The 17,541-nt window shown below is 39.6% G+C and overlaps 1 protein-coding gene across 1 annotated transcript in view; it reads right to left on the bottom strand.

Annotated features, from left to right (window-relative positions):
• Nucleotides 1-2,439: 2,439 nt before the first annotated feature.
• Sdha (succinate dehydrogenase complex flavoprotein subunit A) overlaps nt 2,440-17,541 on the bottom strand; it is a 27,615-nt gene continuing 12,513 nt past the window's right edge. Inside the window, exons 6-15 of the mRNA XM_006990030.4 lie at nt 15,811-15,959; nt 12,301-12,425; nt 10,865-11,033; nt 9,884-10,079; nt 9,049-9,220; nt 6,310-6,428; nt 5,262-5,373; nt 4,941-5,071; nt 3,437-3,550; nt 2,440-2,788 (exon numbers count right to left, since the gene is read on the bottom strand). Coding sequence (XP_006990092.1) covers nt 2,702-2,788; nt 3,437-3,550; nt 4,941-5,071; nt 5,262-5,373; nt 6,310-6,428; nt 9,049-9,220; nt 9,884-10,079; nt 10,865-11,033; nt 12,301-12,425; nt 15,811-15,959 — 1,374 coding nt within the window. The 3' untranslated portion in view covers nt 2,440-2,701. The remainder of the gene's footprint in view (nt 2,789-3,436; nt 3,551-4,940; nt 5,072-5,261; nt 5,374-6,309; nt 6,429-9,048; nt 9,221-9,883; nt 10,080-10,864; nt 11,034-12,300; nt 12,426-15,810; nt 15,960-17,541) is intronic.

Raw genomic sequence — 17,541 nt, 5'->3', positions numbered from 1 at the left:
ACGAACCGACAGGAAGTAGGTCTCTTTTCGCGAAGCTGGGACAGCAGGAGGAAGGGTGAGATTTTAGCTCTGAGCTCTGACTTCTCGGCTTTCTCTTTTACATTGTTTCTGTGTTTCTTATTTAATAAGACGGTTGGTTACATCAACACATTTGCCTGCAAATTTCATGCTTTCATTGTTTTTCTCTGCTGAGTAGTACTCCATTGTGTATATGTACCACATTTTTTTCATCCATTCTTCTGTTGACAGGCATCTAGGTTGTTTCCAGGTTCTGGCTAATACAAATAGTGCTGCTATGAACATAGCTGAGCATGTATCTTTATGGTATGAATCAGCATTCCGAACTATTGTTTTTAATATTAAAAAGACAATAAAGTTTTCAACTTTGTAGTCATTTAAGACAGGGCCTCAAACTAAGATTCTCCTGCCTCAGTTTGAGTTCTAAGATTATAGGCATTCCCCACTATGCCCTGCTTATCCTATCTGAAGTTTCATTCTGCCCTCTAATTGGATTATGACAAATATGAGCTCTACTTCCATTATTCTGAAGACTCGATTTTAAAGCTCATTTCATTTCTTTAGAGTCCTAGAGCTGTTGGGTCAAAGAGCAAATGCCTAAGTAGTTTTGTTGGATATTGCCAAATTCTCTTCTACCATGGATGTAATGCTCGGCATTCCCATCAGTCATTAATAGGAGTTCTTGTATAACTACTGTGGGATAATGCTTCTGTACACTGGTTTAATAAAATGCTAATTGGCCAGTAGCCAGGCAGGAAGCATAGGCGGGATAAGCAGACAATGAGAATTCTGGGAAGAGGAAGGATGAGTCAGGAGATGCCAGCCCATCGTCCAGGGAGCAGCATGTAATGGCACACAGGTAAAGCCATGGAAAATGTGGCGACATAACAGATTAACAGAATGGGCTGAGTTGAAGTGTAAGAGCTAGTCAATAGTTAAGTCTGAGCTAATGGCTGAGCAGTTTTAATTAATATAAGCCTCTGTGTGTTTACTTGGGTCCAAGTGGCTGCAGGACTGGTAGGTGAGAGATTTGTTCTGACCTTGGGCCAGGTGGGACACAGGAAAACTTCAGCTACATATAACATTACTTTGCATGGTATGTAGGACAACAAACTTCAGGGTGTGTACCAATTTTATAGGTGAGGAATTTTCTTCTCATTGTTTTCTAGAAACAGGGTCTTGTTATATAGACCTGGCTGGCCTCCAACATGTGGCAATCAATCCTTCTGCCTCAGTTTCTCAAGTGCTGGGATAATAGGCAAGCAGCACCATGTCCAGCTTTGAGAAATTCTTAGGGTAGCTTTTCTATATTTTTGGCTATTTTCTTTTTTAAGTTTTGAGGTATAATTAGAAGAATATAAATATAATCAACACACAAAACTTTCCTCCTCTTCTCTAAGTCTACACAGAATTACTGATCTGCTGTTGCTACATGTTAGTTTGCAGTTTCTAGACTTCAAGTGGAATCAGTGCACCTTCTTGACTTACCATTGTCAGTAACACTGGGATTCATCCTTGCTGCTATGTACACCAACAGCCCATCCCTTTCTAATAGTGATAAGCACTGTGTGGACACAATACAATCATCCTTTTCCTGCAAGTCAAAGCAAATTTTCTGTGGCTACTTTCTGTAACAGATACAAAACTTCTAGGTCATTTTCAGTGGCTAGAATTCTATCACCTTTCCTTTATTTCTGGTCTGACAACCCTGACATCAAGCTCTAGTCTCTACATAAGAATGCACTATGCTAGTTTCATTTCTTTTGCTGTGATAAAACACCCTGACCAAAAGCATCTTTGAGAAAGGATTTATTTGGCTTACAATTTCTGGTTAAAGTCCTTCATTTTGAGGAAGTCAGGGCAGGAACTTGAAGCAACTAGCTACATACACAGTGAAAAGTAGAGCAATGAATGAATGCATGCATGGTGAGTGCTCAGCTTGCGCTTATACAATCCAGGATCCATTGGACCCTGGGAATGGTGGTGCCCATAGTGGGCTATCTTCCCCTATCAATTAGCATAATCAAGATAATCCCTCAAAGACATGCCCACGGGCCAATTAAATTGAAACAGTCCTTCATTGAGACTCTCTTCCCAGGTGATGCTAGATTGTGTCAAGTTGACAAAGCTACCTGCACATATCCCCCCCCTTTACATATACATGAATGTATACATATACCTCTCCCCACCAGGAACCTAAACAAGGCACTGGCTCTATACTTATCACATTCAAAACTTTCTTTTTAATTATTAAGGGCCCATCCTACTTCTCAATTTTATTTACCAGTACATCTTAACATTCTACAAAGTCTAGTTTAGTATATAGCACAAGAAACTTTATAGTTGAAAAAACACAACTGCTGGGGCTAGACAGGGAAGACAATTACATTTGCTATTTTAGACAAATAGATAGGCCTAAAATCAAATACATGACTTTATTTGGAAATAAGAGACATTTGTATTTTATTTAAGCATTATACCAGTTTTATTACTGCACAAAAATAAAGGAACAAAGTCTAGTGCAGTTGTCCCTCACATCAAGTACTAGCAATCTGTTGGCTACTAATCTATGAAGTGACTTCTTGTTCATGAGTAGAATTTTAACAAGACAAGTATGACAGGAAAACCTATGTAAGCTATTATATATAATCACACAAGGTGGTCTTGTAGCTGCCAGGTTTTATCAGTAGGAACGGATAGCAGGGGGTACGGTGGCACAGTCAGCTTCATTCAAGGTCTTGTCAATGACAGGTCTATATTCCAAAGTAACCTTGGAGAAAAGGGTCACAGTGAATCAAAGCATAAATATTTTAGTCACTTCTTCTGTAAAATTAAGCCATCAAAGCAGATTTACAGGCATGAGAACTTTAAGACAAAGGAGTCACAAGTTGGTAAATTTTGGTAACTCTTCCTTCCCCATTTCTTCTACAGCCTATGCTGACCTACAACTCAAGCTCCTCCTGCCTTAGCCTCCTGCTACTAGGTGAACAGTTGCCTCTGTCATAACATTCTGCTTAAGTGAATGAGTCTAAGCAACTATGAACTTTCTGAAACTGGGAGAAAAAAAATAAATCTTTAATCCTTTGTTATTGATATCAGCTATTTCATCACAGTGATATAAACGTATTAATAATCAGTCACCACTTCTTCCCTACCATAAGCCTCAGACATCTAGTCATTGTTCGGTACTCTTTATCTGGTACAGAAGATGAGAGCTGACCCTATACTAAGGTCCTCCTGAACCACCTAGGCACTGGATTCTGTTTCTAGCAAGAAGCATGACTCACATTATTCTATTGGTGATAACTCAGATCTGTTAAAAGCTGGTTTAAAACTAGGTTGCTTCCCAAACTGGCCAACCATCAAAGACCACATAGAGTGGCTCAGTGCATCCCTGGGCTGAAACATGCCCACATACCTTCCCAGTCTCGATGTCCACATACGAAAGGGTGTGCTTCCTCCAGTGTTCCTCAAATGGCTTCTTCTGCTGTCCCTGGATGGGCTTGGAGTAATCATACTCATCAACCCGAACCTGAGGTAAAACACAAACCTCTCTCACCATAGAGCAATATCAAAAAACACAGAAAATATTAACAGATGCACAGGGACCAGCCCAGGAGGTGGGCGCCTATGGCAAAGAAAGGGCTTTTGGAGGCAGGCGTACAAGTATAGAACATCTATTTCTGCATTTTTCTCTTACAACTTTATAAATAACTATCATTTATGTAGTTTTTCTTTTGGTTCCATGCACTGAGATTTCTTCAACTTTTTGCTTTAGCATTTTTAATTTAAGTGGGTTTTTGTTTTGTTTTGAGACAAGGTCTCTCTACATAGCCCTGGCTATCTTGAAACTTACTATGTAGACCAGGCTGGCCTCAAACTCACAGAGATCTGCCTGCCTAAGCTTCCCAAGTGCTAGGATTAAATATGCACTACCATACCTGGCTTAATTTAGCTGTTTTCTAAGTTTAGCATTTATACTGATGAAAGTTTGTCAGTATACTGACTGTTAACAAAGAAAACTTTGCATGTGGGAATAGGTTAGATGAGCAAGAGGCTCTTAAAAAAAAAAACAAACTAAGATCAGATACCTTGCTGTTTCTACTAAAACTAAGTACTGGAAAAGTGGCAGATAGGATGTTCCTTACCTGAGCCAATGGGTTAGAGCAGAGCCCTAGCTATACATTTCTAACTATAACATAAGCCTGCTGAGAATAAGCAGAATCTGCTTCACATCTTCAAAGCTTTATTTATCTCAGCTCCTAACAGTTAACTCTGAAGAAGCTTCCAGCCTTTGGTACATACTGCGGATATGCTCGCTCATGTTTCTTTTCATCTACTTGATTTCTGCAGGTTAAATTGATACAGGCTCAAAGCAAATGAAAACTTCTGCTTAGCTCACTTTCCTGTTTACTCACAACCTTATACTGTCCAGAACCTGTGTACCCATCATGGGAAGTCTTTGGTTGATACATTCATACTGAACTTGGAGCTACACCCAAGCTTCTCCTTGTGTTTTCTACCATTACATGTAGAATCCAACATGTGTGCTCTGTATAGACAATAGTCTGCATAAAAACCATGGTCAGGGCAGATCTCTAATTTTTTTTTGCAAGCCTCAGGATGTGTCTGAGCTAACGACTCATGAATAGTTTAATTGGTTATGGTCACTGGATGCATTTTACCCTTAGCCCTGCTAAGAACTAGGCCTATTCTGCTTACAGATGCTGCATGGGCTGACTCAAAGCAAGAAAAAGGTACAAGATTCTGAGAATGAGAATAAGAATAGAAAATATTGGAGGTAAAGGTGTTTTCCTTGATTTACTTTTAGAAAAAATAAAATGAAACAGAGAAAGTGAATAGGGATGAGTAGAACCAGATGGGAAAATTCCAGGTCAATGTGATATATCTTGAAGTCATACTTTATAATCTTCTCTGGCATGAGCTCCCCGTGACTCCTTCCGTGCCTCTGCACTATATATGGTCTGAAGTGCGCATAGCATCAGGTTCTGCAGCTCCAGGGTCTCCACCAGGTCTGTGTTCCAGACCATTCCTGGGGATACACAAAAACCCATGAGAGACAGATGGCATCCAGTCATGTAGATACTCTGGACTTACTAGCAACAGAGAGCTGTGGGGAAGAGACAGCTGGACAGCAGGCATGGAATAAGGTAATGGTAAATGGGACAGATACCAGCCTACCCCAAAGAAAGCAGTGTCCCCTCAGAATACTGCTGACTCACCTCTGTCAAACGTCTTTAGATGCTTCAAGTCTCCATATAATTTGCTGATTTTTTCACAGCCTTCTTGCAATACACTTCCCTCACGGAACACTGCAGCATGACTCTGCATCGACTATCATAAGATACCATTATAAATTTTTAACGCACAGAAGAAGACATGCAAAAACTCTGATCTTTAGTTTTTCGGAATTTTATATATTTACACAATTTAAATAAACTAGATTCAGATTATGAATTAAATTAAACTTAAGGTAATTTTTTCCTGGAGAAAGGGTCTTAGATGCATATGATCCTCCTACCATAGTCTCCCAAGTATGCCACTTTACCTTGGAAAAAATAAAATTTTGATTAAACTTTAAAAAATGTTTCTATGTGCTCCATTATGTATGTATCTCACAACAAATCTGTACATATCACTTATGATTTATTTTACTTGTCTGGTAGCATTTCTGGAACACGACTATCCCCGAGTCCAAGTGGGCTAATAGTGGTGGGTGCAGTGGGAGATCATGCAGTTAAAAGGAGACCAGGGCCTGAGAACCCTGGTGGCCAGGCACTGCTCCACTGTCTAAGGGACTAGAGGTTAGCTCCTGCCTACTTCACTCTCCCTACTTTCTGATTTTGTTACAGTACAATAAGAATCAGTCTAAGGACGTTCTCTCTCTCAAAGCTGAGAGAAGCTACATAACATGACACAACTAGTTCTGGGCAATGAAAGGTGAGCAGGGGTGCCATGCTGGCTTCCCAGTGACCTGGGACTCAAGTTTCTGATGTTCTTCCTATTGGCTGCAAGGCACATGACAGGTAGTACTGGTCTGAGGATGAATGACAAACTCAAATATAGGAGTGCCAGAGAAAGCCAAGTCCCTGGTGCTAAAGCTGTTGCTTATTTCTGCCATGAACTAAGAACTCCAATGTTCTATGTGGAAAGAAACACATTTAAGGCTCCTGATCACTCTTGTACTGACTTGGAAAATGAGGAACAGGTCCTCCTGCTGTCAACCCCCAAGCACCCACACAGGATGGCTGTGGCTGTGTCTACTCCTACCTTCTGCATGCTGAGGCGTAGTTCTGATGTTCTTATGCTTCCATCAGCAAATCTTAACTTGTCAAGATTCATAACCGACTCTTCTCCAGCATTTGCTTTAATTGGAGGAACTTTATCTCCTTAAAAGAAAGCCAGAATTTAACTTTCAAAATCACTTAGGGAAAAAGGAGAGATTAAAATACCACTCAAATTACACCATAGCCATTCCAGGAGTCTGGAAAGCATAGAAGTAATCTGAGTCAACATTGTCTTGGCACCAAGCTAAGGTATGATACTGACCCAGAGCCAATTTTGTTGTCTTTGTTGTTTTTCAGACAGGGAGTCTCTGTATAATAACCCTGGCTGTCCTAGAACTCACCTGTAGGCCAGGCTAGCCTCAAAATTACAGAGCTGTGCCTACCCCTGCCTCCCACATGCTGGGATTAAAGGCGTGGGTCATTCCCAGTCAATTTTTAAGAACATATAAACAAAAATATTCCAACATAGTAGGTAACCATTTTTGAAACTAAGAGACTTCTATGTAATCAAAATTGTTGTTACTCTAGTAAGTAAACTGGATACCCTTGAGATAGTGAGGGGTTAGCTTCCCACTTTTTCCCATGAAAGGATAAACAGGTGGCTATCCTGTGTGACTCAAAAAGCTGTCTGCTGGTCTTGACTCTTGTGCCCTTTTAACTAGATCTAAAGATCATGACTTTTAGGCAGGGGGTACAACTTAGAAGTAGAGTACTGGCTAGCATTGGTAAGGCCCCAGGTTTGATGCCCTGTACTACACTGGCCCCTGCAAAAATCAAACAGTTCTCCGCCCCACACACACAAAAAAAGTTCTGAGGTATTTAAAAAGTTGTTTTAGGTGGCATAGGCATTTTCTATTCAAGAAAAGTAGGCAACAGCTGCTTTCAGCCACCTCTTCTCCAAGGAAACTAGGGAACTGGTTCTTATGTGTCCTCCCAGGCATGTAGCTAGCTCACTTCCCTTTGTCTTGAGATAATCAGGAACTCACTATACAGTCCAGATCAGCCTTGAACTAACAATCTTCTTACCTCAGCCTTCTGAGTATTCAAATTACAGGTGTGTATGTGCCTGGCTCCTTTTTAGTGTTTAAAAAAACAATCACTCAGTAAACTGACTTTTCTTGTGGTGTACATTTTTATAACTTTCAACACTACTATAAACAGGATACCCCAGACTTATACTTTAAAAATATTAGGCTGTTACCCTCTGGGGTAAAATATTACAAACGTTTTCATTTTTAAAATTAAAGAATTAAAGACATAGTGAATTTGCTGCCTTTTGTTGTTCTTGTTTTTTCAGTAGAGTTTTTCAGGTTTGGGCAAACAGAATTATATTTAAGTACAACCAGCACTAGGACAGCCTAGCAGCCAAAGTCTGTTCCTTTCTTACACTTTGCTATTTCCAGAATTAAAATCATATGTGCAGCCTTTTGAGTCTTACTCTAAGTGCCCTGTCTGAGATGTTGTTGAGCATTGACATTTGTTCTTTTCATCACTGAGTTGAAAACAAATCTTAACACGTATTTGTAGAACCTCTGCATGTAAATACATAAGGTATTCTTATAAAACTTTCTTTTTCTCATTCTCAAAGCAGGGCACCTGAATCTTTACATTGCTCTAGGAGAAGTGATTTTGATCCTCAATGCTAAGTACAAGGCTAACAAAAACCTACTTTTGGTGTCAGAGAAGATACTCTGAACCTTGTCTGTGCAGCTGGCCAGCACTAAGGACCAGAAATTATCTTTACATTATAGCTTGTACTGTGGCATGACTAGAAGTGTGAAGATGCAAGACATAAAACTGATGACCTGCATCTTTCTATTTACCAGTGAGGCAAGAAAGTGCTAGTTTCTATGTTATCACTACTGTTCATTATAAAACATCCACTATATAAACTGTACAATTTATACCTACAATTAACAAGAGGAAAGAGTAATGGATGTGTCAGGGAGAGTCTCTATCCTCCTCCTCATGAGATGTCTTCTCACACCGCTCTTCTGAGCAAATAGACAAAACAGCTACAGTGGAGGCTTCTTGGAGGTTGGAGCTCTAGTAAATTCGTGGTTCTGGTCTCTACAAGCAGAACTACACTCCAACACAAGGCACACTTTCCTTTTACACATTGTTTTAAGCTACCATAAGAAGACATCAACTGAAATTCATTCTATCCCTGAGGGGCAGAGGCTTATGTCATCCCTTTATTAATGAAATTCCATTATATCTTGTTTTTAAAACAGACAAACATTTTTCTATAATTACCAAGAAGTCACAGATTTATTTTTACTATTAAAAATATTTCAATGCAAAAGAAATTTATAACAGGTAAATAATACGTAATCAACTTCCCCTCAAAATACCAATTTCTTAATAGTGTCTTTTAAGGATACAATGACTATTTTTAAAAAAAACAAGCCATACATGAGGGTGTACACAGCACTCAGGAAGCAGAGGCAGCTGGATATGAGTTCAAGGCCAGCTTGGCTGATAAGTTGAGTTCTGGACCAACCAGAGCTACATAGTGAAACCATGTCTTTAAAAAAAAAAAAAAAAAAAAAGTGACCCAAATCCTTTACCTTCTTGACTATTAAGATTCCTGAGAGTCTAGTCTCAACATAATCTGTTTCTATGAGAAAAAATAGAGTTCCTCTTTGATCACTAAGCAAATTTCTAGCAACAAAACTATGGAATCTTCTAAAATAGCTTGAAGGCTTAAGAGAACACATACCAGGTCTGCAAGATTCTTCAATGCTCAGGGCACAGGCTCGGCCAAAGACTACGAGGTCCAATAGGGAATTTGCTCCAAGTCGGTTGGCACCATGCACCGAAGCGCAGGCAGCCTCCCCACAGGCATACAGGCCAGGCACAATCTGATCCTGTCCATTCACATGCTTCAGCACCTGCAGGAATATTTCAGATGAGGCTTCAAAAATGCCTATGTTTCCCTAGCATACTTCCCACACCTGACATAGAAAAAGTAAAGACTGCATCTTCTCTATTTCACTCTTTTTAGTATATCCCCAGTTCTCCTTTTGCTCCTGAACACTTGGTGTTTGTTACAAGCAGGTCAAAGATTGTTGGGGTTCCTCAGAGTCTCAGTCACCACCTGATCTAAGGAATGTGGCAGGTGATGGAACATTAAAGGGAAGAGAAAAAACTGAGGATCATCTATGAACTGGGGTAGTAATTCCTACCCTTTGTCCTGACAGGAGTTCAAAGCAGGACCAGCTGATAAGCATTTGTGAACTGCTCATAACCCAAGTGTCAATTGTATATATAGATCACCTATTTATAAGGTCACCAATATCAGATTATTTAGAAAAGCAACTGTAAAATGCAAAAGTGTATAGTATTATAGCTACAGGGTAGTTAACATGCTATTGGTTGTTACCAAGTAGAAGTAAACCCAGGAACATCACCTAGCCTCTCACTGCCTAGCAGAAATGGCATTTTATAATTTAAACTACTAAACACACTGCACTTTGGAGGGAAAAATGCCTGTATTTGCTTCTATGCCTTTAAGCCCTGAAAGGATTTCTGTGAGGTGGGCTTGTCACCATCACCTGCCCCTTGTAGTTAGTGGGAATCCCACCCATGTTGTAATGCACAGTGGGGAGGACAGGGATAGGCTCCTTGGTGACATCCACACCAGCGAAGATCATAGCCGTCTCTGAAATTCCAGGCAGACGTGTAGCCAGCTGCTCAGGGGGCAGATGGTGCAACTGCAGGTAGACATGATCTTTCTCCGGGCCACAGCCTCTGCAAATACAACACTGTACCATGAGGCAAAGACCAGTAAGAGCCAACTAAAATCACTGAAGTATGTGAGCTTCAACAATCCTTGATCTTGAAGAAAATTTCACCTTCATCTATGGTCAGCATCTCATTTTTTTTTCCCCTTCAAGTATTTTTTTTAATCATCTACAGTGTGTCAGGAACAATTCTGTACAGGGACACAAGCAAGAATAGAAACCTGTACTCACCAAAGTCACATTCTCATCTTGGGTATCATGATTTCCTATGTTTTCCTTGGTAAATGTGTTACAAAGTCTCCCATAACCCATCAGATTCCTCTATTTTAAAGTGTCAAACCCACATAAGTACCTGCATTAAGTAACAGGGTTGGGGCCTGAGAGCCTAAAGCAATTTCACCAAAGGACAAGCAACACGCAAGCCCTGAAGGTTACCTACCAAGACACCTGGAGATAGTGACCGACAACCTAACTCTGAGGCTTATGAGTATTAGCTGGGTGTGTGAGTCTCACTCTCAGACCGTGAGCACATGATATGCTTACTTTTACACGTACTGATGTGAAGAAGATTCTCAAAACGTAGGTCTTTAGGGAAATATCACAAACTAACAGATGTTAGCCAGAAAATAATGGGGTAGCTTTATCCTTGTAGGTAGGTGCAGGGGTGCCTGTCTGCAAAGGTAAAGTGCTAAAATACATAGATGTTACCTAACGGCTACCAAAGAGAAAAGAAGAGGACACATATTTGTCTGCCTGCCTACACTCAATGATCCCTGGAGGGGAATCACAAACCTTCCTTCACGGATCTCCATGGTCATGGATCGAGATACAACATCTCTAGAAGCCAGGTCCTTGGCAACAGGGGCATATCTCTCCATGAACCTTTCACCTTGACTGTTGATGAGAATACCTCCCTCTCCACGGCATCCTTCTGTGATGAGACAGCCAGCACCATATATACCTGTCAAAATCCAGGTGATTAAATGCGTATAAATGAATGATGACTAGGTAGCTATTTCAAATGGCTAAATCCTTTTTTAGAAACCATTTTTTGGGGAAAAGAGACACAAAGAGCATTAAACTCAGGAAGAAAAGTCAAGTAGGAGGTATGTGTGACAGGAGCAGTGACGAATCAGGAAGCACAACAGACCCAGGAAGGGTAGCTTACCCATAAGGCTCTAACCCATATCTTAATACACATCATGTGTGTTTAGTAGACTTGATTTTTTTTTTTTTTCTCGAGACAGAGTTTCTCTGTGTAGCTTTGGAGCCTGTCCTGGAACTCGCTCTGTAGACCAGGCTAGCCTTGAACTCAGAGATCCACCTGCCTCTGCCTCCAGAGTGCTGGGATTAAAGGCGTGCATCACTACCACTGGGCTAGTAGACTTTTAAAATATACCTTTATACCAAGAAATGTGGTAAAAAGTTTAGGCAGGAATAAATATGCTTGGAAAATTTCTGAAGTACACAAACAGCAAAACTGACAAATTATTTTAATGGTTAATATTTATATTTGTATCAATCCTAAACATTCACTCATTTAAGTTCTATGATGGCCCTGGGTAATAAGAAGCTATCCTCAGAGACAAGAAAGTTGAAGTAATATATGGGTTCTTAATATAAATCTGTGTCCCTCAATGTAAGGAAAAACAAGGAATGTCAAGTACTGAATTTTAACAGGAGAGGCTAAAATAAGTGTTATTTTTAAAGCAATTTTTTTTTCATATGCCAAAAGGGCTCAGGCTCTAAAAGTAAAAACAGAAGTTCTTACATTTCACCTGCTTTTTACTTTTTATAGCTTCAGTAACATCCTTTGGGTAGTTTATTTCTTATATATTGTGAAGGAAGCATAAAAAAAAAATGGGAGTACTAAACATAGTATATGACAGGAAATCCAGAGGACCAGTGACACTGGACAAAAATTGCAGTAAGAAAACAAACAGTTATTTTTCATTCTCTATCTCCGTCCATCTCTCTCCTCTGACAGGCAGCAAGAGCTAATTTCTCCCACAACGAGCTCTTTCCCTCTTCCAAATCCAAACCTAAACTCTGGCATCAGATGGAGTCTGTCTGGTCTGTTCTAACTTCATATCCCTCTAACTATGGGTGCTTAAAACTAAATATGAACTGCCTTTATGGAACCAGGATTCAAGACAGAAGAAGTGCATACGCATTGCATGTTTATAAGACACAGAAGAACCCAGAGCCAGACAGGTACCCCATCCTACCTGTGGGGTGGAACTGAACAAACTCTAAGTCCTGGCAAGGCAAGCCAGCCCTGGTGACCATGGCTGTGCCATCCCCTGTGCTGGTATGGGCAGATGTGCAACTGAAGTAGGTTCGCCCATAACCCCTGAAAACAGAAAACAGTGACTATGAGAATCAGTTGACACCAAACCTTTTCTTCTGAAATCGAAGAATATATAGTGTGGCCTCTAGGGCACGAACTTCTAAGAACTCCTTGCTTGTACTCTGACCTATGCATGTATGTACATGGCACACAATACTGGGAGGCCACATTTGTGATGCTGCTACCATGGAATGGATGGAAGTCGAAAGATAGAGAAGGGGAATTTTGTATTTTTTTTTTAAATTTGGTACTCTGTGCTTTATCTCCAAAGAATTTTCCTGATAAGGATATATTACTTCTATAATGAAAAAAATTAAATATTTATTGATTTGTTTTTTTCTTTTATTATTTCTTCCCCAGCCTTATTGTACATTTATAAGACGTCCACATGATCTGATAAATGTATACTAGGAACTGATTTCCACAATCAATTTCATTAACACATCCATAACCTTACATAATTATCCTTTCTTTGTGGTGTTGACATTTAAGACTCTTAGCAACCGAATCATTAATTATTGTAGCCAACATGCTACCAATCAGGTTTCAGAAATTGCTCATCTCATGACTCAGACTATTCTTGTTTAAATACAGATGTCCCTCATAGGCTTATATATTGAAAAGGCTTGGTCCATAGCTAGTAGCATTATTTGGAAGACTGTGAAAACTTTAGGACATGGAACCTTACTAGAGAAAGTAGATCTCTGGGGGGTATGTCTTATTCTATATACAATCCTGGATTAATGTCTTTCATTCTTTGCCAAATCACATACTTGTCACTAAAATATCCTGCTTAAACGCATGAATCCATGTCACCATGCACTGAGCCTGCTGAAACCGTAAGTCAAAATAAACCCTTTCTTGCATAAACTGATAACAGTCACAGTCTGGCTAATTCAATCCTGTATCTTGGCCACTGTGAATAATACTGCAGCAAACATTTGCATTGATGATATATTCATAATGTTGTTATGCTGACTTTATTCCCTTAATATATGTGGCCATGGTGGGACTGATGCATCACGTTAGTTTTACTCTTCGGTATTTTTATTTTTAATGGTATGAGTGTGATGTGCTTGCATGTCTACGAGTGTTTGTGTGTATGTACGCCTGATGTTAAGACTGGGTATCTTTGTGGTGATACATTGTGTATCAAATAAAGCTTGCCTGAGGATCAGAGGACAGAGCCAGCCACTGGATTAAACAGAGGCCAGGCAGTGGTGGCACACACCTTTAATCCCAGTACTTGAGATCTCATGCCTTTGCTACCAGTATTTGGGAAGCACACATGCCATTAATCCCAGCACTAAGAAGCAAGTGCTATGGCTGGGAGGAGAAAGGCATATAAGGTGTGAGGAGACAGGAACTAGAGGTTTTTTCAGCTGAGGACTCAGAGACTTTCAGTTAGAGGATTCGTGGAGACAGGATCTTGCCTTCCATTTGGCCTGAGGATTCCGTAGTGGTGAGAAGTTTCTCTAGTGGCTTGCTTGTTCCTTTGTCTCTCTGATCTTTCAGCATTTAACCCAATATCTGGCTCTGGGTTTTTTATTATAAGACAATTTAGAATTTGAGCAACATTTCTTTCTTAATTGCTCTCTAATTTATTGAAGCAAGGTCTCTTAACTAAGCCAAGAGCTCATCAACTAGCTAGTCTAGCTAGCCAGTCCGTGCTTGGAAATCTCAACTCTGCCTCTTAAATCATGGGATTACAGACAGGGCAACACTTGCTCAGCTTTATGTGGGTTCTGGCTATCTAAGGTCTGATTCTCATGTGAGTGGCAAGTACCTTGTCTACTAAGCCATCTCCTTAGTCTTCTTTAGTTTTCTGAGGAACCTTCACAATGTCTACCAATTTATACTCCTAATAGTCTTTAGGGCCACTTTTCTCTATATCTTTTTTTTTTTTTTAAGATTTATGTATATGTGTCTGTGTGAGTTATACAACATTTGTGCCAATGCCCAAAGAAGCTACCTCAGAGCTGGAGTTACAGGTAGTTATGAGCCTTCTAAAGTAAGTGCTGGGACCAGAACTCAGGTCCTCTGCAAGAGTAGCAGCTCTTAATTGTGATCCATCTCTCCAGCCCATTGTTTTGGTTAAAAAAAGGAAAAAATATATATTATTATTGAGTGTATAGGGTAAGTGTGGGCACAGGCACTGCGATGGCACATGTGTGGAGAGTCAGATGAAAACTTTAAGAAGTCTGTTCTGTTCTTCTATTATAAGTTCTAGAGCTCGAACTCAGGTAGATTGTTACATTTCTGTGGTAACTGCTTTTACCTAGTATGATGGTTTAAATAAAAATGGCCTCTATAGGCTCATATATTTGAATTCTTGTCCCCAGTTGGTGGAACTGTTTGAGAAGGATTGGAAGGTGTATCACTGGGGGTGGGCTTTGATGTTACAAAAAACTCTGGACTTTCTGCTTCATGGTAGTGGATCAAGATTGAACATCCAGCTACTCCTTTATTCAACCATCATGGACTCTAGCCCTCTGAAACTGGCGGCCAGATTTAACACCTTCTTTTATAAGTTGCCTTGGTCATAGTGTTTTACCAAACAATAGAAAACTACAACAGTTGGCCCCGTTTTCACTACATCTTCATCTACACTTACTATTATTTGTATCTTTACATTAACCATCCTCACAAATGTGGCTGTTACTTGAACTCCCCAGATGTTTAATGGTGCTGAGCACCTTTTATAAACCTGCTGACCATGTGCATTTCCTATGCCCTGGGAAAAACATCTATTCAGATTCTATATCCATTTAAAAACATTTATTTAAACTTTCTTTTCTTTTTTTTTGGAGGATGGTGGTGGTAATAGAGACTGAATCCAGGACAACATGTATTCTAGAGAAGCAAATACTCCACAACTGAGATATACCCTCAGCTCTTAATTTTTAAAATGGTAAAAATAAAGTCATATCAAGTGAAACTTACTTATTTTTATCATGCAAGCAGATAGTATATTCTTGATTCTAAGAATCATTATACACAGTAAACAAGAAGCAGGAAAGTTTATCTGAAAAGGCCATGTGATTCTCCCGGCTTATTCTTTACGTAAGAACAGGCAGGGTATGCTTTATAACCCCCAATTTTGTCCTACAATGCTCAAAGAACATCTATATTGTGATGAAGGTACCAAGGCTGGAAAAGGTTACCTTCCACATGAAGTGACATAAAGGCCTATGTCTGACCCTTTATTCTGAACCAGTTTTATTTAAGAAAAAAGCAAATAAACCCTCCTCCTAAATGTTGAATCTCAATTTTTCTGTAAGAAATTAAATACAGTTAAAAAAAAAAGAAAGAAAGAAAGAAAGAAAGAAAGAAAGAAAGAAAGAAAGAAAGAAAGAAAGAAAGAAAGAAAGAAAAAATCAGATCCTACCCAGTAGCAATAACAGTGTTCTTTGCTCTTATTCGGTGTATGGACCCATCCTCTATGCACAGTGCAATGACACCACGGCATTCCCCACTTTCCATCAAAAGATCCAAAGCAAAATACTCCACAAAATAGCTGGTGTCATATCGCAGAGACTGTAAGAAAAAGAGCCCATATTTCAAACTGTGTAAGATTAAGATTGAACCAACAATACTCAAAATGTGAATAGTTAAACCATGAAAACAGTTTGAAGGACTTGATCCAGTCCTGTTAACAAATGGAAGGAAGTTTAAAGAATACTAGGGTTTGTAATGAAGTTACACAAGCTTATATTAGCACCAATACTGATAGCAATACAAGCACAAAAAAATCACCCTATGTTTTATCAGTACATTCACAACAAAAAATGCAGAGAATAGAATGTAACAGGCTCATATTTTAGTAACACCACTCTTATTTCTACAAAATCTTAGGTGGCACTCTAGGCTCTCTGGTGGCTCCATTTAATACTGAACACTCTCAAGAATTTGGTACCCTCAATGAGGCCCAAGGATCACAGAGTTATGACCCAGAAAAGCTGCTAGCTACATGTGGCTATTTGATTAATAAAATATAAACATCCAGCTCCTCCACATCTGTACCTGCAGTGGCCACATGGGGCTGGTAGTAAGCAGTGCAGGTAAGCCCATTTCCATGTACATTGGGGAGTCAGCCCTGGACAATGCTACCAAGGGTGGATTTGAGCTTAGGCAAACGGTCAAAACCACCACAAAACCACCATATACTGTTACATTTTTTTTTTTCAGTGTACTCAGCCTAAAGGCAGCTACTAGTTCTAATATTCTCATGTTAACCACTTGTCACTACTTTCTGTTGATTTTCTGGATATGCCAAAGTAGGCACACTATCTAGTATACTGGTTCTCAATCTTCCTTATGCTGCAACCCTTTAATACAGTTCCTCATGTTATGGTGACCCCAAACATAAGAGTTATTTTTGTTGCTACTTCATAACTATAATTTTGTTACTGTTATGAATCATAATGTAAATATGTGTTTTCCAATGGTCTTTTGTGGGTCATGACCCACAGGTTGAGAACCACTGATCTAGTGACTCCTGTCCCTCAAGACTTCATCCAGTTTAACAGTGAAGTATTAAAACATACCAGTTAGTTCAGGAACTGAGAAATGATAAAAGCACATTAAAATACTTCCTCTCTTCTTGACATGTGATGGTTCACAAATGCAAGATGGTTAGCAATGACTACCAATTCAAGTTTCCAAAACAGACACAAGGAATAACATACTGTTTTAAAAACAGCTTTTCATAATACCTATTCAATACTTCAGATTAATATTTACTTAGGACACCTTACTATTTGTGTTAGCTTTTTGTCAATTTGGCACAGGCTAGAATCATTAGAGAGGGAACCTCAACTGAGAAAATGTTCCCATCAGACTGGGCTAGAGGCAAGCCTGTGGGTTTTTTTTCTTTACTAATATAAAGGAGCCCAGCCCATTGTGTGTGGTGCCATGCCTGTGTAAGTGGTCCAGGAGTGGATAAAAAAGTAGGCTGGGCAAACCATAGGGAAAAAGCCATTAATTAGGCAGTGTTCCTCCAAGGGTTCCCCAGAAGCCCCTGTCTCAAGTTCTTGCCCTGACATCCCTTCCTAATGGACTAAAACTATAAAGTGAAATAAACCCTTTCCTCCCGTAAGTTGCTTTTGGTTATGCTCTT

This window comes from Peromyscus maniculatus, chromosome 15 (assembly GCF_049852395.1).
Source record: "Peromyscus maniculatus bairdii isolate BWxNUB_F1_BW_parent chromosome 15, HU_Pman_BW_mat_3.1, whole genome shotgun sequence".
NCBI lineage: Eukaryota > Metazoa > Chordata > Mammalia > Rodentia > Cricetidae > Peromyscus > Peromyscus maniculatus.
The sequence above is the reverse complement of the archived record's forward strand: the minus strand, read 5'-3'. Positions and strand labels throughout refer to the sequence as shown.